Genomic DNA, 26,230 nt, shown 5'->3' on the forward strand with positions numbered 1-26,230 from the left:
CCCTGTTCAACCTGTCGAAATCGAAGAATCAGAGAATCATCCACTAACTGGTTAACCCAAATCTGATCAACCTAAGTCAACTTAACTTGCAACTCAGCTAATGGACTACCATCATCAAATAGACTTAGACGAGCAAACATCACCCTTAAATTAGACATCATTCTATGACTAAGAGCATCAACCACAACATTGGCCTTACCAGGATGATATTCAATGGAGCAGTCATAGTCCTTAAGCAACTCAATCCATCTACGTTGCCTAAAATTCATCTTCTTCTAAGAAAGTAGAAACTTGAGGCTCTTGTAATTAGTGTAGATGATACACCTCTCACCGTAAGATAGTACCTCCAAAATTCAAATCGAAGACAATCGCAGCCAACTCAAGATCGTGCGTGCGATTGTTGCCTTTGTGTGATTTAAGCTGTTAAGATGTGTAAGCCACTACCTTATCATATAGCATTAGAACACAACCTAACCTGATGTGAGAAACATCATTGTACATAATAAACTCTTTACTGGGTTCAGGCGATATCAGAACATGTGCTTGAGTCAAAATAGATTTGAACTTCTCAAAGCTCAATTGTTGCTCATCTACCCACAAAAAATGTGCATTTTTATGCAACAACTTAGTCATAGGAGCTGCAATAAGTGAGAACCTCTCAACAAATCTCTTATAATACCCCACTAAACCGAGAAAGCTTCGAATTTCAGACACATTCCTAGGTTATTTCCACTTGTGTACAACCTCAATCTTTTTAAGGTCTACACAGATACCCTCAGCAAAAACCACATGTCCTAAAAGAGTGACTTTCGTTAACCAAAACTCACACTTGCTCAACTTAGCGTAAAGCTTTTTCTCACAAAGTATTTACAAAATCACTCTAAGATGTTCATTATGATCACCTTCAGACTTAAAGTACACAAGAATATCATCAATGAAAACCACAATGATTGATCCAAGTACGGCTAGAAAGCCATATTCATGAGATCCATGAATGCAACTGGAGTATTTGCTAAACCTAACGGCATGACTAGGAATTTGTAGAGCCCATAACGAGTCCTAAAAGTGGTCTTATGTACATTAGCCTCTTTAACCTTTAACTGATGATACCTATAACGAAGATAAATTTTTGAAACATGAAACTGATCGAACAAGTAATCAATCCTTAAAAGTGGGTGTTTATTCTTTACTGCCAATTTATTCAACTAGCGACAATCCACACAAATCCTCATAGTAACATATTTCTTCTTCACAAAAATAATTGGCGCTCCCTATAGGGACACACTAGGCCTGATGAACCCTCGATTTAAAAGTTCCTAAAGTTATACTTTCAATTTCATAAGCTCTTTCAGTGTCATGCAGTAGGGAGCAATGGACACCAGATTTGTTTAAGGCAACACCTTAATACCAAACTCAACCTCCGTGTCCGGTGGTTACCTCGGCAATTGATAACTCTTGAAAAGGGTTATATCTCAAGCCTCTAAACTTGATGAATTGTCTTTACTTAAGTGGATATATTTACATTTCTAGGTTATTATTAGAATATCGCATAATAAAGCTTGGATTGTGCCCTGGATGTCATTATATGTTACTTTTTTGTTGGGAAGAAAGGAATTGGTTATTGTATGAAACAGGTGCAGGAAGGATAAAGAGAATGAAAAAAAGGAGGAAGGGAATGAAGGAAGTGAAATATTGCCATGGCTAAAGGTTGGACAAATTGCCAACAAAAATGCCATGGCAATTTTAGGAAGATGTTGATGTAACACTTAGTCCTCGTCACTCTCAGCCAGCTATATGTGTACGAGATAAATTCACTAGAAAAAGAGAGCAAATATGTGTGTTGAGAGAGGGGGAACTACCCCATAAGGAAGAAAGAGAAAGATAAGAAGTGTAGTTTTTTTTCTCTAGAAAAAATATCGTGGAAATTTGAAAGAAAAGAGGGTAACAAAAATAAAGTTTAGGAAAACACGATTCAATTTTGAAATACTATATTTGCAGAAATATTTGGTATCATCTAAAACGTTTTAACAATTCTAAATGAGTAATAAAAATCAAATCGATTTTAAAAGCAGTCCCAAGAGTCCAAAACAGTCCAAGAGAGTGGAAATAGATTAAGCAGGACAAAATATAAGGAAATGCAAAATAAATACATAAAATTGAGCTCCCGTTACACCGACCCATCCTATGCCTGAGGATTACCTGAGAATGAAACAAATAGAGAGTGAGTACACAAGTTTAGTGTGGAACTCATTACATATAATAAATCAGATACTCATGCTTAAACAAATTATAGAACTAATACAAACATCGATGCATAACAGATACACAAACAGATGCATAATAGATACAGATACAAATTTTACCCCCATTCGCTACACACCATCTCTAACCAACTATGCACAAAAATTAAGGTATTAAATACCCATCCAACCCTACACACTGCTAAGCAATCGTATGTCACTTTACAGAATATATGCAGACTAGCTGCCAGGTCAAAATGCGGTAACTCGCATGAAACTGATATATGTGGTTGAGCCACCAAATATGACAAATTCAAATAATATTAGCATATAATAGATTATGATATCACATATAACATACTACTCATGCGTTCCTAAATCATATTTAACACTAACAGTGCATCAAAAATTATGATTAATAGACCAATTTGTACCATAGGAACCCTATGGAAGGGCTACATTTGATTCGTACGATGAACATGGCCCGAGGGAAAAATTTCAGAATTTGGGTCCATACGGCCTACTTGGCTAGCCTATGTAGCCTACATGGCTTGGCACACGGTCTCACACACACCCGTATGGCCCACATAGCCAAATTGACCTAGACTGTGTGGCTCTTACATGGCCATGTGGCATTGACAATCTAGTTTTTTTAGCTTTCAGTCGATCGTGATTTTCTAGGTTTTCGTTACACACCTTAACTATTTTTTATGCAAATCCACCCATGAGACTTCCAAAACCTAAAAACGTCAATCAAACCATTAATTAAAACGATTTGTCACACCTGATACACAAATCAAAATTACCAATAACAAAGTTTTAATTATTAAAATCGACCCTAAACTTCGAATTGAATTATTTCCCTCAAGAAAATAGTAGCCCATGCACTTAATTCGCTGGAGGTTCGTCGAATATCACACGCTCCTTTCCTATTAGAAAACCAGCAATCAATACACACTTAAACAACTAACCTGAAACATGATATTTCACCCTAAATCAAACCAAAACACTCATAACACCATAACCACATCAATTTACCAAAAAGAAACACAATAATCGACTGTGCAAATGAATGGATACCAAAATGGAAATGAAAGCAGATAAGAAAGAACAAAATAAGAAGAAGAAAAGAAAGAAGAAGAAAAACAAATGATAGGGATAGATAAGGGGAAATACGTCAGATGTGACTGTGGGGAGAGAATTTTTATGGACTTTTTTTTCAAAAATACATTTATTATTATCTTATATTTTTTTAAACAACTTACTACTTCCCCCCACTAACACAACTACCCACTCCTATCAGATTCCCAAAGACTTCAAGATCCACTCAAACTCTACCACTTGGGTGGCTCAAGTAGAAATAGTAAAAAGAAATTCCTCATCGACACATGTGGGGTTTCAAACATAGGACCAAAGGGTAAGCTGACACCTTACCACTAAACCAGCAAGCTTATTCTGTCACAAGTTGAGTGAAGATAATATTTAAGTCAAATGAACAGAGATAGGGATATGAACAAAAATGGAAAAAAATTTCAAAAGTGATATTTGAACACATGACCTCAACACACATCCAAAGCACTTAACCACTGAACCAAATCATTTACTTCGAAAAAATTTAACAGACCAAAAATTTAACTTTTGGGGAGTTATAGAGAATACATATGAGGTGAAATTGGAGAGTTCTCAAGTAGGAAGAGAAAGTGAAAAGCAAGAAAATACTAATGCAAGAATGAGGAATAATTAGTGGACTTATTTCTTTAGAGGATTTTGTTGATCCTTTGAAAGGAGCTCAATTAACCCATTCCACATATGATAAAAAATATTTCTTATTCAACCAAAGACAAGATTCGAGGATGAATCTTTTTGAGGAAATGGGGAATGATACAAACACGAATGGGGTGAAATTTATTAAATACCATTCATTGAAGTTTCCAATTTCAAGTTTGTAAAATCAATCGACTTGAGTTGACTTTTTGGATGGGATTCAGTTATTTCTCGGTTGAGATGTCTCCATAGAATTTGAAGATCTATCTTTTAGCTTTGAAGCATACATTGAATCACTTGATTTCGAGTTCGATAACTCAAGTTGTAACCATTTTAGTGAAGACTGCATGAAACTAGAAAATACCTCACACTAGGCGGAATTGGCAACACCTCGATTAAGCCTCTCCCTGATATTGTTATCAACAAAATTTCCCCGCTATTAAGTGAACCATCTTCCTTGATAAACCATATTTATCAGATTACATAAATCCAATGTTGCTCGAAAGTCCTCTATCTATCGATCATCTCGAATACGACCTCTTTTTTTTTCCTGAAAGGAAGTATCTCATTAAAATCACCTAAAATCATCCACAATAAACTTTAATCCTGCCCTAGTTATTGAAGGAAATCCCAAGATTCAGCTGTTTTTTTTCCTTCTAATACCCATAAAAGCCTATAAATCTCCGGTTAATACTATAAGATATAATATATGGGGTTGAGAATTCTTCTCTTTTTTCAATTGACAATTCTTTTCTTATTTAATTGTTATTTTTTATTTATTTGTTTTTAACTATATCAATGTTCAACTATTTGTCTAATTTAATAAATGTAATTCATATGAGGTAGATATTTGAAAAAAAAAATTTAGATAACTATTTAATAATAAAATCACATTAGTTTGTTTAAATTTAATATATATTTATACTATTAATAAAATATCTTACTGAGTTGGTGTTACGAGTCAACCGGGCATTAACTTGATTAAAAAATTACAAAATGACCTTCCATATTTAAAGTAAGTTATATTATTCGAGTGCAGTTTAATCTTTTTAATTAAAAAAAATACATATAGTGGGATTTAAATCCATACCAATTACATTGAAAAACTTTAAATTCACCACTCAAACAAATTGAGTCATCAGCTCAGTTAGAGAAATTACAAAAATACTCTTTCATAGTTAAAATAAGTTATATTATTCAAGTGTAATTTAGTCTTTTTATTTAAAAAAAACAATAAAAGTATGAATATGATGAGATTTGAATTCGAACCAATTGCATTAGTAAAATATTTAATTTACCACTTAGCTAAAACTTTATTTTGATATTTTAATTTTAATTTTTATCATGCACACTTTATTACGTATATCAATTGTGTATCTATGTTAATGTATTTCGTTGAGTTGGTGTAACAAGTTAACTCGACACTCAAGATTGATGACAACACCATAATGAACAATTTTAATCTAATTTATTTTCATTTTAACATCGCACATATTTAATGTGTTATTATTAAGGGTAAATTACCAAAATAGTTACTTTTGTTTGCCTCATGTTACATTTTAGTTACTTTTGTTTGAAATGTTACGTTTTAGTCACTTACGTTATTGCATTGTAACATTTTAGTCACAGAGCCGTTAACGGTGTAACAGTAAGCTAACGTGACACGTTAAATCATCATTTCAAACAAAAATTTTAGGTTAAATTCTACAATTGGTTCATATATATATATTTCATTTTGAGCAATTTAATTTTTTTTATGTTCTTTTAACTTTCCTTTTTTTTTCATTCTCTTCTACTTCTCCCTCTGTTTTCCTCCCTTCCTCATTTCTTTTAACGTAGTTTTTCTATATTTTTCATTTGTTAAAACTAGTCCACAATCTCACCTCACTCGAAAAAATTAAATTGTTCAAAAAAAATAAAAGTATAGATTCTAATTTTAATAAATGAAAAACATAAAAAAATTATGTTAAAAGAATTAGGTAATGAAGGGAAATAGAGGGAAAAGCAGAAGGGAATGGAAAAAAAGTTAAAAGAATATAATAGAAAAAAATTACTCAAAACCAAAAAATATGAGATCGATTGTATAAATTAACCTAAAAATTTTGTTTGAACTGATGTTTTAACATGCCACGTCAGTTTATCGTTATACTATTACTGAAAATTAATGGTTCAGTGACTAAAATGTTATAATGCGATAACGTAAGTGACTAAAATATAATATTTTAAAACTAAAATGTAACATAAAATAAACAAAAGTGACTATTATAATAGTTTACCTTATTATTAATTAGTTTCAACTCATATATTTTATTATTATATACTAATTTTAAATATTTATTTATATTCTAAATTTGTACTTTCTATATGTATATGGTGTGCTTTAGGAATAAAGTACACTAATTAGATCCTACCCGATGTTAAGATATGGAAAAAATTAAATTTTTTATTTTCTGGCAGGAGGCAGGTACGCATCCCTTGGAAATGGATAAAATATTAAAGGACGAAAAAAAAGGACGGTGCCTGTACGCTTGCTCCTCTTTCCTTTTTCACATAATTTTCTAACCTCAGCATTTATTATTCTGTCACATTTTCTTTTTCCTATTTTGTCCATCGCATACCATTTCTATTTCTCTAACTCTTTCATATTTTCATGAAAAAGAACCGAAAAAAAGTTTAAACAGAAACAGTTACACCGAAAAAGGAGTAAATGGCTCCACTACTTCTTCCTTCCTCTCCAATCCACTCCTTTCCCGCCACTCCAAAACTTAGCTTCCGTTCAAAACCACGCCCCATCATACGCGCCGCTGCGGGACTTGAAGTTGATTCTTTCACGAAGAAGTCAGGTTACCTTTTCCAGCTCAGTGCCTTTGAGGCTGAGTCCTTACTCGATTACAGCCCTTCACGAATCGCCGCTATTTATAGAAGAAAACCCCTGATTTTGTTGCGTCGGCTTATTCAAGTCGGTACTACTTTTGGAAAATGGTTCGGAGTTCGATATATTGATAATCTTATGGAACGATCCGATCAAATGTTCAAGGTTTAACTTTAATTACTCCTTACGTTTAAAGTAGACTCACTTTCTGAGAAAATTGATGCTGACGTCGAATTTGTTTGACTCCGTTTTCTAAATTTTTACGCCATTAGAATTATGTGTTGTTACTCCCAAAAGTTAAAAATTCAATTTTTTATTATTCCAAAATTTTAATTTCAGCCGAAGGAAGCCTTACATATTTTGAAGTTTTCTTGAAATTTTGATTTTTACTGTTTCTGATTTGCAGGTTAGAGCTGCCGAGCTTCGAAAAATTCTGGTGGAACTTGGGCCGGTATATTATTTCAGTATTGTGCATAAGATTCAGTTATAAAGCGTTTGTCTTGCATGTTAAGCTCGGGGAGATTTAAATTTCTGTTAGTTCATCTATTAACTGATTCCCTTTATAATCAAACCGACCATCATTTGGCTGATATCTTTACATTTTCACCTGTCCCCTATTTAAATTTTACTGTTAAGTTATGATTTTTTTCTACTGAACATTGCGCTTTTTTGTAGCTTTGTTTTTCTCAAAATTCCAGTTCATCGGTACTTAAAAAAGTTAAATGGTACAGAAAATTCAGTCAATGTTTAAAATATTTGTGGAAAATAGTGGAAAAAGGTTCACAATGTTTTAGAGAATGCAAAGTGCAGCTGAACAAATGATTCGATCATCATAGAGATAAAGGGAAAAAGGGAGCAGGGGCAGCAGGAAGTAAAAGCTTGTTCACTTTAAATGTCACCTGAAAATTCTAGAAAATCATGATATAGATATTAATGTGATGTTTACTTTATCATTCATGTTTTAGCCACTAGAGCGGTTTATGCTGTCATTTCATTTTTCTGCAGATCAGCTATACTTCCCATTTTTCCATTAAGATGCACTGTTACTCAAATTCAAATTCTTTCTGGGTCTGTCTTAAATGTATCTTTGAAAAGTTGTCTGAAAAAAATTGTTAAAGAGAATTTCTTCTATGGAGTTTTCTGCCATATAGACTTTTCTTTTGGCCATAAGCTATACTGTCTCTTAATGTTTAGCCTCTTTTTACTAACACACAAACAATTATATACTATTGTGCTTGGATTTAGATTGCTAATAACTTGGAATCACCTTTGATTTGATTTCATTTTTAAAGAAATTTAGTTTTCTTTCTTTCTTCTTTGTAGGCATACATTAAAATTGCTCAAGCTGTTTCATCACGACCTGTAAGTTCTCGTAGCATCTAGGATAAGTTTCATGTGCTTCACAAATTTACGTGCTTTCTAATTTTCCTTTAAACTTGTGATGCATGTTGGGTCCTCTGTCTGCTTTGGTTTGTTAAACTTGGTTTTTGCAATGGGTCTTCTTGTTATATGCACTCAAATTATAGGAAAGGGCTTTTCTACTATAATGAAAAGCTGCATTTTTTTATTATTGATAAACTCATCCTTTTGGCTTTTGAAGTTCATATGAATATTACAGGAACTAATCTCTTGTACTGTCCGAGTTCTTTTTCCTTCCTTTTTTATGGGTTGGAGATACACTTTTTTTAAACAAAGTGGAGACAGAAAATGACAGCTGAAACTAGATTTTTATTTCTATTGAAACTACCTTGGTTAATGAAATTTCTACATTCCTGTTTGGTTCCTTTAGGGGCAAAGTTGCATGGTCTCAGAATTTAGGAACAGCTAATAGTTCTATTTGGTTAGTTCAGGATCTGCGTTTCGAAGGAATCTTCTGTGCACTATGTTAAAGGCTTAGTTTAATGTGCTAATATAGATTTCGAACAAGAAGTTTCCATGTATGTATATATATATATATATATATATATGAAAGATAGTTGATTGGATCCTAACCACATATCATTGTTCTTGAAGATAGTCTCTGGAATCTTTCAAACTTGATTAACTTCATCCCAGAAGTTATTTGTTGAGAACAAGTCACTGGAAAGCAAATCACAAAAAGAAAATTTTGATGAATGGTTATTTGGAACTGTATTTTTCATCTCCTCAATCATTTTAAATATCACTTAGCATGATGATGGATATGTCATTAACTGCACCCTTGGTTCTTCAAATGTAGTTTTACCTATTAAGTTCACATTTACTTTCCTCGAACAGCAGTTTAGCTTTAAGTTTGGCCTCCTATAAAACAACTAGCAGTACATGTAATGTAAATTGATGGGTTGGTATTTTAACATGGAGGCTGATTTATTGACTTATTTTCTTGTTGCAATATGTTTTACTGCCTTTCTGTACTCTCTAACTCTGGTTTTCCTTGATCTTCTTTTTATTTGTGTCACTATCATTTTAGGTATGTCTAGGATAGGGTAATGGATAAGGCATTCCTAAAGTTTGTGGCCTTGGCCATTCCAAACAAAGATCATTCTACAGAAACATCAAGTTTCAGAATCAGTATTGCTGGTATCTGGCTTAGACATTGTGCTTGAAAATTAGATCGCACATTCCTGTAGCTCTACGTGTAGGATTTGATGTTGATGGGTCAGTAATCACTTACAATCTGTTTTAAGCCTTTCCAGCAACATCCTGAAGTCAACTGCATGCTTCATATAGGGCTTTCTTAATGCTCATACTGCTTTGCATCATATGATACATAATGTGCTGTATTCATTTCCAATATAAGAACCTTTCAAGATGCTTTTATGTAGGATCTGATACCACCATCATATTTAGATGAACTCTCATTGTTGCAAGATCGAATAACTCCATTTTCTACTGAAGTTGCACTTGATACTATAGAAAAAGAACTTGGTTTACGAATAGATGAGCTTTTCTCTGAGATTTCGCCGGAGCCAGTTGCTGCTGCATCCCTTGGACAGGTTGTATCTACTTATATTCTCAGCTTACCTATCCATGAGTGCTTTCTTTCTGAGTGTTTTTGGAATTTTCTTAGAAAACTAAACCCAACATTCAGTACTCTCTCTCAAGTAGGTATATCAAGCTAGGCTTCGCCGTAGTGGACAGGTTGTTGCTGTCAAAGTTCAGAGGCCTGGTGTTCAAGCTGCAATTTCCTTGGACATATTAATCCTACGCTTTCTAGCTGGGGTGGTTAAGAAAGCTGGTAAATTTAATACTGATCTTCAGGTAATTTTGGGTTTGCATTGCTCTTCAATTGAGTAGAGTTTATTTCCCTGCAAATATGTTTCTGGATCCAGCCCATCTAGTTTAACTATATATTTCTGCTTATTATTCATTGACTGGTATTAACCAAGAAATATGCCCCATATTTAGGCAGTCATTGATGAGTGGGCTTCGAGTCTTTTTCGGGTATGTACTCATTTCCTTCTCCCCTTACGTGCTTTAACTCTATCTATTAAAATGCGGAAACAGCTTCTAAACTTCTTTTATGTAGTTGCAAACGATGTCTATTGATGTCTTCTAATGCAAGGGCATCTTGCTTTGAATAGGGACCTGTTAAAACATTATAGACCATTAGATATTTAAGTTTAGCCTAGGTGTTAATGCTTTAAGGCCTGAGCTTGCTCAAATGATTGAAATCAAAGCTGTTTCAAAGGGTAAGATCAAGTGATTTTCAACTATGCTTTTTGAATTTGCTCTCAATTTATTAATCCATCCGAGAGGAACACATACAAAGAATAGTAGATTTTAGGAAAAATTATCAAGGACTTGATCACTCTAGAATTATTTGAGTTTCTCAGTTTACAAGTAAGTGGATGAATAGATGTTTAATTTGTCTAATTTTCATCTTTGAATATTCCATGTTATAACATGATTTTCCTTGTTGATGAACTTGAATGTTTCCTTTTAACTTATCAAAAAGCTATGAGAAATATACTAGAAAAAATTGATTTATCTTACATCAGGTTTTTGGATTCAAATTAGGTCTTTTCTCCTTTTACACTGTTACCATTTGTTTTAGGTTGGAGGCCTTGACATGTTATCTTATTGGCGCCAAAATTGTTCATCAATCTTTTTTTTTTTTTTTTTGTGTGTGTGTGTGTCCATTTCTGTTAGTTGTTCATTTGAGGAGGGTTGTTAAGTTGTCTTATCATCCGACAATTTTAATTTGAGGGTATATTGTGGGCTTATGCATATGGAGTGCCTTTCCATCTATTTTGAATTGGTTTTAACTTGGATGAATTGATAAAGAGAAGCTAAAAGAGTTCTACAGTTCTTTAATCAGTGCATCTTGGATTGTGAAAATATGTCTTACTTATTGTCATTTTTCAGAGACTTAATGATGGTAGAACCTGATATAAACATATTATGCAAGTGCATGAAATGGGAGTCTTTGGTGAAAACAGTTAATTGTGATGATAAATTCTCCTCTTTATAACTGTACAGTGGAATGTTTGTATCTCAACCCATGAAATCTTCTCAAAATTGATCTTAAGTAGCTAACTCAAAATCTTTCTTACCACTTTTTCTTCGTGAGCATTCTTTTATCTTCCTTTATCATGTTCATTATAATAGATTGCCCTTTTATCTATAAAACGTATAGTAAAATATCTTTTGTGGTAGACAAATTTTAAATTGTTATAAAATTTGTCTATCTAAGTCTTTATCCCAAACTATCTGAAATGTTATTTTGCTTCTTCCAGAAGATGCTTAGAACTTCATATTGAATACAGGTGAATCACATTGTATGCAGGAGATGGACTATAGGAAAGAGGCTGATAATGGACTCAAGTTTAGGTAAGAGCGTTGTAACAGGTGTGCCTCATCTCATGACCTGGAAATTTTCACTGGCTAAATGTATGACGATTGAGCTCTCATTATGGTAGTTTTCTGCATTCTTAGTTGGGCGGGTCATATTATATCCATTGAACTTTGTTGGCTGTAATGATCTATATAATTATATATATTATATAATTACATTAGTCACATGGTTATGGTTCATCCGCTTTATTAACCTTTACATCAGTAAATGCAGATCAAAAGTCATTTTTGTTTAGTCAACTGCCCTCTCTTCCCTTTTCCTATATTTATTTGGGGACTAAAACTTAATTGACTACAAGGACTGCAAGAACTTAACAGGACAGGGAAAAATCTTTAGCCCAAAACCTTGCCTATTGATAAAAAATGCATGTTTTTGCTTATGCCCTCTGTCCTCGTGGTACATAAATCTTTATTTCAGCTGGATGATCCAAATCTGTAAGATGGTGGTTCATATGCATGATCAATGATACAGCATTTAGCTTTATTTCTGGAGCTTAATTCCTTAATATGATGCTTTCCAATTTTTTTCTTCTTTGATGCCATCTCTCCCTCCCTCCCTGTCTCCCTCCTCGTGGTACATGATCTACATAAATCATTACTTTATTCCGGCTGGACGATCCAAATCTAAAAAAAGGTGGTTCATATGCATGATCAATGATACATCATTTACCTTTATTTCTGGAGCTTAATTCCTTGATCTGATGCTTTTTGTAGAGATTAGAAGAAATCTTATGTAATCTTTGACCTTAGGTAATCAATATCCCTTGAGATTAGGATCCCTTTAATTTAGGAGACAAACCCCCTTAAGTTTAATATTTAGTTTCTATTCTTTTGTATAATCTTTTCCTATAAGTACTATGGTGCAACATACTGCTGGATATATAGAAAATAAAAAAAAAATATTTTTTCTTCCACTCAATTCTTCATGGCATTAGAGCTGGAATAAAATTCCCCACTGTTTATGGTTGAATCAGTCATTTTTGGAAGTAGCAGACCAACAGCAACAACAGAGAGCACCGTGAGTCTTGGTGGAGATTCGTTTCATGATTCATTGCAGCTGACCCTTCATAAGCTAAACGGAAAAAAAACTACTTGGAGTGGGCTCAATTTGTGAAGTTGGCCATTGACGGAAGGGGGAAGCTTGGGTGTCTGACAGGGGATATGAAGAAACCAGAAGAAGATGACAAACGGCTAGGCATATGGCGGTTCGAGAATTGTATGATCATTGCTGGCTTATTGAACTCTATGGAACCTTCAATTGGTAAACCTTATCTTTTTCTTCCTACTACAAAAGATGTATGGGAAGCTGTGAGAAAAACCTATTCAGATGTTGACAATTTTTCTCAAATATATGAATTAAAAACCAAGTTATGGAGGGCTAGATGAGACAGAGAAGTTACAGAATATTTCAATGAAATGGTGTCACTATGGCAAGAGTTAGACCATTATTATAATGGTGAATAACATTGTTCTTCAGATAGTGTAAGATTCATGAAAGAAGAAAATGATAGAGTCTATCTTTTCTTAGCTGGGTTAAATTGAGATTTTGATGAAGTGAGCTAGAATCATTGGAAAAAAGCTGTTACCTTCTATTAGAGAAGCCTTCTCTGAAATTAGAAGAGAAGAATTTAGGAGAAAAGTCATGTTAAAACCTGACCCTGATCGCAAATCTGCCATTGAAAATTCTGCACTGGCTACAATGAGAAATGACTTTGAAAATGATAGGAAAAAAAGGCCATTGTGTGACCATTGTAAAGAACCATGGCATACATGTGAAACCTGCTGGAAAATGCTGAAGACGGATCTACTCCAGGCATTGACTGCCGAGCCTTCCGAGCAGCAGGTGCAGAACAGGAGCAACAATCTACTAAGGAGACACCTCCCTTTATGAAGGAGCAGTTAGAACACCTGTATAGACTTCTCCAATCTCCGCAATTTCAAGTTGTGAATCTCCAAACCAACCAACTTCTTCCGGCTCTTTTGCTCAATTAGGTAACGTTGCTTCGGTTTTCCTCAGCGAATATAAGCCTGATTGCTCTTGGATCATCAATTTTGGTGCAACTGATCACATGACAAGTTGCTCCCAATTTTTTTCAACTTACACACCTTATGCAGGAACCACAAAGATCCATATTGCTGATGGTTCATTCTCGATAGTTCCCGGAATAGGAACCATTAAACTCTCCCCTTCATTTTATATGTGTTGAAATATGTGAAACTCATATATTTTGGGATATATTGTTAGGTATATAAATCTTAAAATAAATCATTTGAGATATTCTAGTAATATTTTATTTTATCTTTTAGTAGTTTATTAGAATAAGGGAATTATTTTCCTTATGTTTTAGTAGTTGATTAGAATAAGAGAATTATTTTCCAATTAGGTTATGACTCTTTTCTCTATTTAAATTCAGTTGTTTAGTTAATAAAAGATAGGACAGTTTTATTAAATGCTCTCTTGAAAACTTTCATGGCATCTGAGCTAGGTTATCTCTAGTAGCATCATGGTTAAAACAGCCTTTATTGGAGATAAGAGATCTAGCAATCAAACAGAGGAAGAAAGTTTTACCGTTAAAACAACTAATGAAAATTATGAGGGCCAAAGTTCTCTAGAAAGGTCTCCATTCACTAAGAAACAACTAGAGCATCTATACAAGCTTTTTCAATCACCACAATTTCGGATGAATTCTTATCTTCCTAACTTATCCAATAATCCTTCTTCCTCCTTTGCCCAATTAGGTACGAATTTTTCTTCTTTTTTTTTTCAGTGCCAAGCTTTCTAAAACAAACACGTGGATCGTTGATTCCGAAGCTAGTGATCACATGACTAGTAGTTATTTTCTTTTTTCAACTTACACACCTTGTGCAGGAAACAAAAAAATCAAAGTAGCAGATGGGTCGTTCTCAGCAGTAGCCGGGAAAGACAGTGTTAAAGTTTTGCCTTCCTTGGTTTTACATGATGTTTTACATGTGTCAAGTCTAGTTTGTAATCTCATATCGGTCAGTAAATTATCCTAGTCCTCGAATTGTCATGTTATATTTGACTCCTCTATGTGTAAATTTCAAGACATAGTCTCAGGGAGGATGATTGGCAATGCTACAGAATCTGGTGGAATTTACTTTCTTGACGACGATCATCTAAGTCAACCAACAACTACTTTCTGTTTAAATTCTGCTTCTAGTTTTGATAAGGTTATGATTTGGCATTATAGGCTTGGACATCCTAATTTTTACTATTTAAGATATTTGTTACCTGATCTATTTAAAAATAAAAGTCCTTCATATCACTATGAATTGGCTAAACATCATCGGTCATTCTTCCCACCTCAAAAATATAAAGCTTCCAAACCTTCTTCGTTAATTCATAGTGATGTTTGAGGACTTTTGAAAGTCTCAACTTTTTCAGGAAAATGTTGGTTTGTCACATTTATTGATGATCATACTCGCATTTGTTGAGTGTTTTTATTAAAAGATAAGTCTGAAGTTAAAAATGTGTTTCAGTTTTTTTATACTATGGTGAAAACATAATTTGGCGTGTGAATAAAAGTACTTCGGAGTGACAATAGTGGGGAATTTTTTAGTGACCAATTAGATGTTTTCTTAACCAAACATGGTATAGTCCACCAAAACTTTTATACAAATACACCACAATAAAATGGGGTTGCAGAAAGAAAAAACCGACATATTTTGAAATTAACTAGAGCTTTGATGTTCACTAGTCAGGTACCACATTATCTTTGGGGCGAAGCCTTGTTAACAATTACATATCTTATTAATAGAATGCCTAGTAAAGCTCTAAACTATAGAACTCCTTTCAATTTCTTTAAAGATAACTTTCCTAACTCTAAATTGATCACAGATTTATCCCTCTGAGTTTTTGGGTGTAGTGTTTTTGTTCATCTTCACAACCAAGGTAAACTAGATCCTAGAGCAAAAAAATGCGTCTTTGTTGGCTATGCTTCTAGTAAAAAGGGTTACAAATGTTACGATGCAATTGATAGAAAGATTATTGTTACCATGGATGTCACATTTGTTAAAACACAATCTTACTTTGATTCTAATCTTCAAGGAGGGAATTATAATAAGGAAGATTCTATAATTGATTAAGAAAATACTAGGAATATACAACATAGGGATTCTAATAATGGGGAAGGTGAATTTATGATTAACACAGAAATTAATGATGTTAATGTTGTTAATGAAAAGGAGTATGAAGGTGTAGAGTCTGATCATGAGAATAAAGAACAAACAAGGGAGTTAATTATTTATTCAAGAAGAAATCGAAATCAAGAAAGTGGAATCCACCAGATTCATCACCAAGAATCCGACCCGCAAGTTCTTGTCAAAAGTCCAGGTAAAGCTCATAATCCAACCAATGAATTTTCTGATTTAGATATTCCAATTGCTAAAAGAAAAGGTGTTAGAAATGTTGTCAAATATCCCATGTCTAACTTTGTGTCCTATAAAGCTTTGTCTTTGACATTCTTAACCTTTGTTTCGTGTCTCAATACTGTGAAAATACCCAAAAATGTAAAAGATGCTCTACAAGTTCCTGAGTGGAAGGAGGTTATTTTAGAGGAGATGCGCGCTCTTGAAAAAACAGGTACATGGGAAATAGTGGAATTACCTGTAGGGGAAAAAACTGTGGGCTGTAAATGGGTGTTCATAACCAAATTCAAACTGGATGGATCTTTAGATAGATACGAAGTCTGACTGGTGGCTAAAGGGTACACTCCAACATACGGGATATACAAGATGCTCCAAAGGTTCTGGAATGGAAAGAGACTATTCGAGAAGAGATGAAAGCTCGTGTATGTTATAACACATGGAAAATTGTAGAGTTATCAAAGGGGAAGAAGATGGTTGGATGCAAATGGGTATTCATAATCAAGTTCAAATCAGATGGGTCGATTGAAAGATACAAAGTGAGGTTGGTCGCTAAAGGTTCCTTTGGGATTGACTACCAAGAGACTTTTGCACTAGTAGCCAAGTTGAATAATGTCAGAGTTCTTTCAATTGCAGTGAATCTTAATTGGCCTCTTCAGCAGCTAGACGTGAAAAATGCATTCCTTAATGGGGTTCTAAATGAGGAAGTTTATATGGATTCATCGTCAGGGTTTGAAAAAGAATTTTGAGCAAAGGTGTGCAAATTAATGAGGTCTTTGTATGGTTTAAAATAGTCACCTAGAGCATGGTTCAAGAGATTTACCCTGCTCATTAAAAAATAGGGGTATTCTCAAGGGCAAGCTGATCATACTATGTTTATAAAGCACTCTAGTGAGGGGAAGATTGCTATTCTGATTGTATATGTTGATGATATCATCCTCACACGAGATGATGAAGCATAATTGAAACTGTTGAAGCAAAAAATTAGCATCTGAATTTAAGATTAAGGACTTAGGAAACTTGAGATATTTTTTTGGGTATGAAGATAGCTCATTCAAAAAGAGGTTTGACGGTTTCATAGAAAAAATATGTGGATGACATGCTTAAAGAAACTAGAATGAGTCAATGCAAACTAGCATAACACCAATCGATGGTAATCTAAAGTTTGGAATATCAATAATTAGTAGGAAAACTCATTTACGTATCTCATACTTTGCCAGACATTGCATTCACTGTAAGTTTAGTGATTCAATTAATGCACTCACCACATGAAGAGCGCCTTGAGGTAGTTTATCGTATATTGAGATATCTAAAAAGTTCTCTTGGAAAAGGGTTATTTTTGGGGAAAAATGAGCAGTGAGGCATCAAATTTTACACAGACGCAGACTGGGTAGGTTTGATTTCAGATAGAAGGTCCACCTCAGGCTACTGTACATTTTTTTGGGGAATTTTAGTGACTTGGAGAAGCAAAAAACAAAATTTCGTAGCTCGTAGTAGTGTTGAAGCTATTTATTGATCTATGGCTCGTGGGATTTGTGAAATAATGTGGCTAAAGAAGATATTGGAAGAATTGAAGAAATCTACAGCCATGCCTATAAAGTTCTATTGTGATAACAAGGCTGCGATTAGTATTGCCCATATTCCAGTTCAACATGACAGAACAAAGCATGCTGAGATTGTCTAACACTTTATCCAAGAAAAGATTGAAGCTGGGATGATTTGCTTACCTTTTTATTCCAACTTCACAAGAAGTTGTGGGTATCCTTACCAAAGGATTATCGAAGCCTTCTTTTGAGTCTTTAATTAGCAAGTTAAGCATGACAGATATCTATGCTCCAACTTGAGGGGAAGGGTAGAGATTAGAAGAGATCTTTTATAATCTTTAACCGTAGGTAATTGATATCACTTGAGATTAGGATCCCTTTAATTTAGGAGATAAACCCCTTAAGTTTAGGTTTTAGTTTCTAGTCTTTTGTATAATCTTTTCTTACAAGTATTATGGTGTAACACACTGCTGGATATATAGAAAATAGAAAGAAAAAGGAGAAGAAAAATTTTCTTCCACTCAATTCTTCACTTGCATTTTTTTTCTTCTTTGATGTCATCTCTCTCTCCCTCCCTCCCTTTCTCAGCAATCTGCAACATTTGTTCATGTTTGCTTGTTCAACAATGTCTTCAATACTTAAGCATGCAATCTAGTGACTTCTTACTGCTCTCACCTTGGTAAACTTTTATTGGAAAACGATCATTTTGGTCGACTCAGGTGTTTCTTTTTCATATGGGTATGCTTCGTTATGTAAGTACTTTCTTTCCACTAGGCACACCTGTCATCTACTGTAGTGAGCTTCATGTACTTGTGGTTCTTTTGAAGCTGATAGGCAGTGGGTGATGTTCATAATGTCCTTAAACAAACAATACCGATACGTTAGTTTTAAAAGACTCATTATTATATATTTTTCATGACTTGTCATTTGGTTTCACTGTATCTTTCAATTGGGAGTTCTTACTGTATGTCTTTTATCTCGTCAAGAATGTTAATCTTCAATCTATTTCTTCGTCGTTACTTTATTTAACTAATTTTTCCTTTTTTATTTTTTTAAAGGTAACTTAATGCTCTAAGCTGCTAACCACTATTGTGTTTTTCTTAAGCAGACGTCTATATGGTGGTTTAAAAGATGTTTTTGTTCCAAACATAAACATGGAGCACACAACTCGCAGAGTCCTTGTTATGGAATGGGTGGAGGTATTGTCTGTATAGTCTGTTTTTAAACTAAAGGAGTGAGAACCACAAATTTATTACTGAAAAATGAAAAGAAGGCTTTGAATTATTCTTTTGCTGCATGAATAGTAGTATCTTATGTTTGGTATATGATAAACAAAAGTTATTTGCAATGTTAGTAAACAACTTTTTTGCCTATTTCTTCCTCCTCAACATGAAAAAGGACATGGACATGCCACCCATTTTAAGTGTTCTATATTGTTTTCGTTCACCTTTTATGGAGAATCTAGAGCAGGATTCTATTAAGCCTTGCATCTTGTTTGAGATATTTCTTCCACATCAATCAATTAATAAATGCATATTCATTCTGCTTATACTTTATTGAAATGAGCCTAAATCTCCCTCCCTGTCTCTTATTCTTTCTATTTGGAATGGCAAAATTAGTGTTCCTTGAATAAGACAAGTTTCATTGTGTCTGACTCCCATTCTTTTCTTTGTCCACCTATGAGTAACTACATCATACTTCAGGCATACTTTTTTCTGGATTCATAGAATAACATGCTCTACCTCATTAAAAAGTGATCATTATATCTCTTAAAAGTGCGATAATACTTCTTGTGTATTTACTTGATGTTGTGCTGATTGTCTTTTATTTTTATTTTAGGGGCAAAAGTTGTCTGAAGTAAAGGACCTATACCTAGTTGAGGTCATTTTTAAAGCTATTTGCTATTGTTTTATTATTTAGCAATTAATGTCAATAATTCTGTTGTTTGTGTTGTGGCTTAATGACTTCTGAATATCTTTTCCGTGATGCTTCTTAGGTAGGAGTTTACTGCTCATTCAATCAACTTTTAGAGAATGGGTTCTATCATGCTGATCCTCACCCAGGAAACCTTTTTCGTACATTTGATGGGAAACTGGCATATATTGGTATTCCTCTTGAATATGGATAAATTTTTGGTTAATTATAGTCGGTTTGAGGCTTCTGTTTTTAGTTTTTATTATTTTTGCTTGACATATAGATTAACATTTTTTTTTTGTTATCTTTTAAAATTTTCCTAATTTTAAAGATGATTTCATTATATATTGACCATGTTGTCGTTTTATAAATGCTTTTCACTCTCTATGTAGAAATAGAGATGGGTAACTTTTGAAGGTTGATAGTTTGTTGGGATGGCTGTCCATTAAATTAGTTATTTAAAATTTGTTTATTTCATATATTTTTAACAAATTTGCTAATAATATGGGAATGATTTTTTAATTGATGTTAGCAATCACCTTGCTACATTTAAATATCCAATATATTAGTTTTCTTCTTTTCTACTTCTCTCTCTCTCTTTGCGTGTGGGGATGGGGGATTTGCCTATTAGCTATACTCTTCTACCCCATATAAATAACACCTGAACCATTATCATCTATCAATAATTGCTAAAGGTCCAGAATTAACCTTTAATATCTTTAATGACCAGATTTTGGTATGATGGGTGAATTTAAACAAGAGTTCAGAGAAGGATTTATTGAAGCTTGTCTCCATCTTGTAAACCGTGATTTTGATGCACTGTCTAAGGATTTTGTCACTCTCGGGTACTGCAATTTTCACGTTTTCCAATTATATCTGAAAAAAAAATTATTATATTGATTCAACATGTCGAAGCCTGGATTAATTATTAACTAACAGTACTTACCGGGAATCTTATTTGTTTTGGTTAAATTACAGGCTTCTTCCACCAACTGCGGAAAAGGAGGCTGTTACAAAAGCTTTAACAGGTTTCCTTTCTATTTCTAGATGAGACTGCGCTCCAAAGATCTGTACTTTTAGAAATTGATTGCCTCTCTGAACTAATTAGTAATTATCGCCTCTCCTTGATCATCTGTCTTTAGGTGTCTTCCAGGATGCAGTTGCCAAAGGAGTCCGAAATATAAGCTTTGGAGACCTTTTAGGAAATTTGGGAACTACCATGTAAGGAGTTCTGTTTGATTTTTATCATATGCATTGAAATTATGTTCATGTGCTATTCTCCAATGTTTGTCCTTGTTATGTTGGTAATTTGTATGTTTGTAAGTGTGTAGATCTTCTCTCTAGCATGTGCAAGTCACGTATGAACAAAGGTTGATTACTTGAAACAAATAATAATATATTGAAAGCACTGAAAATAGAAACTAGGGACATTTCTTGAAGTACGTAAAATTAAATAGACAGGAAAGTGAGGGAACCCACAAAAGAGATGCTCCAATGGTGAAGAGAGCTAACTTGTGAACAATGCCATGCTACCAGGAAAATTTAAGATGGTTAGTTCTGAGTTAAAACTGATGTACAGTTGAGATGAAATTTTGATTCATTAATTCAGGAAGCATTTACTTTTGCCAGTATAAGAATTGAAAGCACATCTGTAGGTATAATACAGCTTGTTAAGTGATAGGAGCTGCAGAAAAAGAATAAAAGGAAAAGTATTTTATTTGCAAACATGAGTGCAAGAATCTTAAACGCCCAAACATTGTTTGTGTGGAGTGGACAAATCTCCAATACAATGAACAAAATGACTTGTGCTGAAATTGAACCGGTTAAACAGCTTATTTATACTAGTAAAGCCTTAAGACATTTCCTCAAACTCAACAGAATAACATATCAAAAGAAAGTGGCTGTGCAGAATCTGCAAGTAGTTGCAGATTCCCCTTGATATTAGGAAGTTTGAATCTGCAAGTAGTTGCAGATTTCCATTGATATGAGGAAGTCATGTAGACTTTGCAAGTTGTTGAAGATTCCCCTTGATTTTTGTGAGACCCTATAATGGCTGACTTCTTCCATATTCATGTGATGCTCATGTGGTAATTTATATTTTTCCTCCTAGGGTAAGTTTTTAAGGGAGGTGTCGTATCATTAAACTTTCTTAAAGAATTCTAGCCACTAAAAACTGTGCTGGTATTTGTTGTGTAATAAAGAGTTGAAGGCTCAAGGAAAGTTCCACTTGTCCATCTGGCACGTGCCCTGTCTTTTGGAAAGCATAGACTTGCATGAAAAAAACAAAACATTGAACCAGTTATCTCTCCAATAGATTTTCCTTATTACTACCTGCATCAGCAGATAATTAGTTGTTGAAAATCAGAAACGAAATTAGAAGAAAGAAATGAAGAATTTGTGTTTATTGAGAATGAGAAAATACATGGGTATTTATACAACATATGTAGGCCTATCTAAGGAAATATTATAGCTATAAATGAGTAATCAATCCCTAAATATCAGTAATATAACTTAATCTTGATTTGGTCAGCTTGATTTGATCACCTGTCGACACTCCCCTCAAGTTGGTGCATAGACATCACACATGCCCAACTCACGAACTAAATTGTGATAGGTCTTGTTGCTCAATCCTTCTTTAAACACGTTAGCTAACTTCTCGTCAGATGTCACATGAATTAAGTTTAAGACACGCACTTGTAGTCAATTTTTCTTTGATAACGTGATGATTGATCTCTATGTGTTTTGTTAGATAATTTTAAACTGGATTTTGAGCTATGCTTACAACAACTTTGTTGTCTCTGTATAAGTATAATTTTTCTTTTCGTGGAGAGTTCAAATCCTCCAACACTTTTCGTAACTACAAGAGCTCACAAACTCCTTGAACTGTAGCTTTGTATTCTGCCTTAGCACTTGGTTGAGCATCTGCAGTTTGCTTCTTGCTTCTCCAAGTGACTAGGTTGCATCCCACAAATGTGCAATACCCAGATGTAGACCTCCTATCATTTAGAGTTCCAACCCAATCTGCAACTGTGTATGCTTCTATTTGGAGATGACCATGTTTAGAGAAAAGAAGACCTTTTGCTGGAACATGAATCATGTACTTGTCTGTCTGAATATGAATCATGCATGAACTAGCTTATTATATTGATTGCATGTACTTTGTCTGGTCTAGTGTGTAAGAGATAAATCAGTCTTCCAACCAATCTTTGATATATCTTCTTCTCCATTGACTCTCCAATCCTTGTTTGCAACTTATGATTACTCTCCATAGGTCATTCTGCAGGCTTGCAACCCATCATACCAGTTTTTTTCCAGAAATCTAGGATATGTTTTCTCTGTGAGATGAAGATTCATTTTTTCTTTATTTGGCAACTTCAGTCCCTAGGAAATATTGTAGCCTCCCTCCCTCTTTTATTTCTAATTCCTGAGCCAACCACCCTTTTAGCTGAGTCATCTCTTCTTTTTCATTTACTGTCATTACAATGTTGTCAATATATACTATAAGAAGAGTGATCTTACCCTTGTAATGTCTTATGGAGAGGGTATGATTATCATTGCTTTGTTGCTAACCAAACGAGATCATGATTTTGTTGAATCTGTTAAACCATGCTTTTGGAGATGTTAAGTCAGTTTGGTTAAATCGGTTAAGACTGTGAAGGTTGGTCAGTTTGATTATAGTAGGAGGGTCTTTGGTTAATTCGGTTATGTTTAACAAAACATGATCAAATCAATTGATTTAATCGCTTGCTTGCCCTTATTGATGCCTAAACTTTGCCACTTGGTCTAGGTTGGTGCATAAAGGTTTTCTGGACTAAGTTGGTAGTTCTACCATTACACGCTTTGCCCCTAAAAGTTAGCACTATTAATTGTTTGCTAATTTAGCATCTTCAACCACTTAGGAAACATGTTGGTTAAAAAAATTTAAACCATGTTAGCTTTTTGTTATATATCTCTTTGCAGACGTGTAATATACATATGAATAATTTTTAATTTCTTTCAGTTTTCAGTAAATTAAATACATTTAATAAATAAAACACTTTAATTTTTTTACTTTCTCATCCTTTAAAACCCTCCCAAAAAGACGTAATCTCCTTTCATCTCTATCTCAATTTTTGATGGAAGCTTCTTTTCGTTCCCTTTGATCCATTCCAGCCCTCTTAATCCTTGCCCAAACAAAAGCTGTGCCCTAGACCCCACAATTTAAGCTTTCCTTGCCTTATTCAGCACCGTTAAAAATGACTTGAATCTGTATGGCTGGTGAGTCAAATTCGTGGGTTTTAGCTTTGTTCCGGAGTTGTAAGCATAACATAAAAAGATTCCTTACAAGAATTGGTGGTGGGGGATGAAACTTCGACAACGTCAGTTTGAGACAACAAGAAGTTCAAAGGGAAAAATGGAGTGAAAGTTTGAAGACGCAGTGCAAATTGTATTTCATCTTCAAATCCATTAAGTTGTATTTGCCAAGTTTTTGGTTTATAAAAGAAAGTGAGAATTTGTAGCTGACAGAAACTTATATAATTTTTTATATGATCTATATTAATTTATAATTTATCTATAATTTCTTTAATTTCATTACTTTTTCATAATTTATATATTTGAGGTTTTATTTTTTAATAATTTATTTATATTTTTTGAGATTTGCAAAAATTATATATTCTTTTTTGAATTTTTATTGTATTTATATGCTTTTATAAAAATTGATTTTTTTTAATATTTATAGTTTTTTATTTTTTATTTTTGAAACTTTTAAACTAAAGTTGGCAATGTTTTGACATTATTAATAATACAGTGAGAAGCGATTGTATGAAACTGTGATCTCAGGTCATATATATTCTTTTCCAATATGAGAATGACAAATCGGATTTTTCCTCCTGATTTTTAGCATTTTTAGTTGGATTTGAATTTTTTCAGGAGAAAAAAAAACTGAAAATCAGGTGGAAAAATCTGATTTGTCATTTCCCAATTGGAAAGGGATATAGATGACATGGAATCACAATTTCATACAATCCTTTCTCATAAGACAATAGGATGATGTGGATTAATTTAGGGTGATGTGAATTCAACATGACACGCTTTGATTAGGTAATGGTTGCTATAAAAGTCTTCGTCAAACAAAACTTTACCAACCTAGACCAATGGTCCATTTCAGGTGCAAAATATGCATTAACCCAATTATTTACATTGACAAACTGCTTTTGGTGGAGATGGAATCTTTGGATGATCGAGCGGAAAGAATGGCTTTTTTCTATTGGGAAAAGAAAAATAGCTTTATTTGGTAGGAGTAAGAAGGAACTATTGCTGTGGGTGAGCAGATTAGTCATCTCAATAAGTTTATTGACTAGTATTGTGTTATATGATCTTCTAGAGGTGGCACTTAAATTGTTCTCAGAGATGTTCCCAATATTCATGATTTCATTTTCAATTTTTGGCAGGTACAAGTTCAAATTTCAAATACCTTCATATTTTTCTCTGGTTATTCGTAGGTAATGGTTTTCCTTAGAGATTTGATGCGTCTTCCATACAACTTCATGCTGTTTGTTCAGAAATTTAGAATCTTATATGTTGCCATGTTTATGCCTATTAATTGGTTTACTTATCCTTCTCTAGTCTAGCTGTATTGGAGGGAATTGCAATAAGTTCTGACCCAAATTACAAAGTTTTGGGTAGTTCATATCCATGGATTGCAAAAAAAGTATTGACTGACAGTTCACCTCAACTGAAGTCTTCTTTGCAGGCTCTTCTTTATAAGGTACATGTATACTGATTCTTCTTTATTGAAATGTTATTGTTTACTGTGTTGTACTTTACATCATGGACATAGCTTACCAACATTCTAATTAGGTTTGTAATCTGTTAGGATGGTGCTTTCAGAATTGATCGTCTTGAATCCCTATTGACAGAGGTGAGATTTTCCAATCTTTTTGCTTACTCACCATACTCCCCCCTTTGTTTCTTCTCTCTCCTTTTACCACACAGATTACAACATATGGCATCCTGTTGTATATGTGAGAAACAAAACACTTGATAAATTTCCTATTATCTTTGGTCCAGTTTTGCCTTTTTGTCTTATTCCTGCAAAACAACCGCCACTGGAGTTCTGAGTTTTAAACAGTCCCAAGTATTGAAGGAACTATTTCTGCTTCCCAGTCAAAAAGTTAGTAGTATATTTGTTTGTATCTGCATCCTTCAAACAATTAGGTCATCTTCAAACTATTTTTTCTCACCAGTCTAAAAATTTAGATCAGATGTGTATTGATTAGGAGCTTCTTTCAAACAATTAGGTCATTTCGTGCAGCTTATACTCATGGACATTTTCTTCTATAATAATTTCTAATCTTTCCCTTTCCTATTTCTTTTCCTTCTATGAATATCCCTGCACCTTCCTCAGTTTATTCTAGTCCTAAAATGATTCATATGGCAGTCCCTTCGTGCTCGAACTGAGAAGGCCTTGGTTAAGATACAAAGAGAAGAAGCAAATTCCAGGGTGGTTTTTAAGGAAATCCTTTATTTTACATTAACAGAAAAGGTATCCGGAAAATTGCATCTCTATATTATATGTATACTTTTAATGGCCCAATTGAAGTTGATATTTTTCCTTTCTTTTTTGGCAGGGCAGCTTTGTGAGGGAAATACTTATTGAAGAGTTCGCTAAGGTATGGTTTGGGGCATAGATC

General features: G+C 33.7%; 1 protein-coding gene across 6 annotated transcripts in view; it reads left to right on the forward strand.

Annotated features, from left to right (window-relative positions):
• Nucleotides 1-6,578: 6,578 nt before the first annotated feature.
• Nucleotides 6,579-26,230, forward strand: part of LOC107889745 (uncharacterized aarF domain-containing protein kinase At1g71810, chloroplastic) — a 28,627-nt gene continuing 8,975 nt past the window's right edge. For 2 of the 6 annotated variants that reach the window (XM_016814338.2, XM_016814329.2), the window contains exons 1-18: nt 6,579-7,041; nt 7,283-7,327; nt 8,200-8,238; nt 9,681-9,851; nt 9,964-10,116; nt 10,264-10,299; nt 11,645-11,688; nt 18,751-18,841; nt 19,482-19,523; nt 19,639-19,747; nt 20,287-20,401; nt 20,535-20,584; nt 20,699-20,777; nt 24,989-25,039; nt 25,164-25,305; nt 25,414-25,458; nt 25,978-26,082; nt 26,168-26,209. In XM_016814338.2, coding sequence (XP_016669827.1) covers nt 6,712-7,041; nt 7,283-7,327; nt 8,200-8,238; nt 9,681-9,851; nt 9,964-10,116; nt 10,264-10,299; nt 11,645-11,688; nt 18,751-18,841; nt 19,482-19,523; nt 19,639-19,747; nt 20,287-20,401; nt 20,535-20,584; nt 20,699-20,777; nt 24,989-25,039; nt 25,164-25,305; nt 25,414-25,458; nt 25,978-26,082; nt 26,168-26,209 — 1,689 coding nt within the window. In that variant the 5' untranslated portion in view covers nt 6,579-6,711. The remainder of the gene's footprint in view (nt 7,042-7,282; nt 7,328-8,199; nt 8,239-9,680; nt 9,852-9,963; nt 10,117-10,263; nt 10,300-11,644; nt 11,689-18,750; nt 18,842-19,481; nt 19,524-19,638; nt 19,748-20,286; nt 20,402-20,534; nt 20,585-20,698; nt 20,778-24,988; nt 25,040-25,163; nt 25,306-25,413; nt 25,459-25,977; nt 26,083-26,167; nt 26,210-26,230) is intronic. The other 4 variants (XM_016814299.2, XM_016814320.2, XM_016814305.2 and 1 more) reach the window with 4 other exon arrangements.

The sequence above is a fragment of the Gossypium hirsutum genome, chromosome D06, assembly GCF_007990345.1.
Source record: "Gossypium hirsutum isolate 1008001.06 chromosome D06, Gossypium_hirsutum_v2.1, whole genome shotgun sequence".
NCBI classification, from domain to species: Eukaryota; Viridiplantae; Streptophyta; class Magnoliopsida; order Malvales; family Malvaceae; genus Gossypium; species Gossypium hirsutum.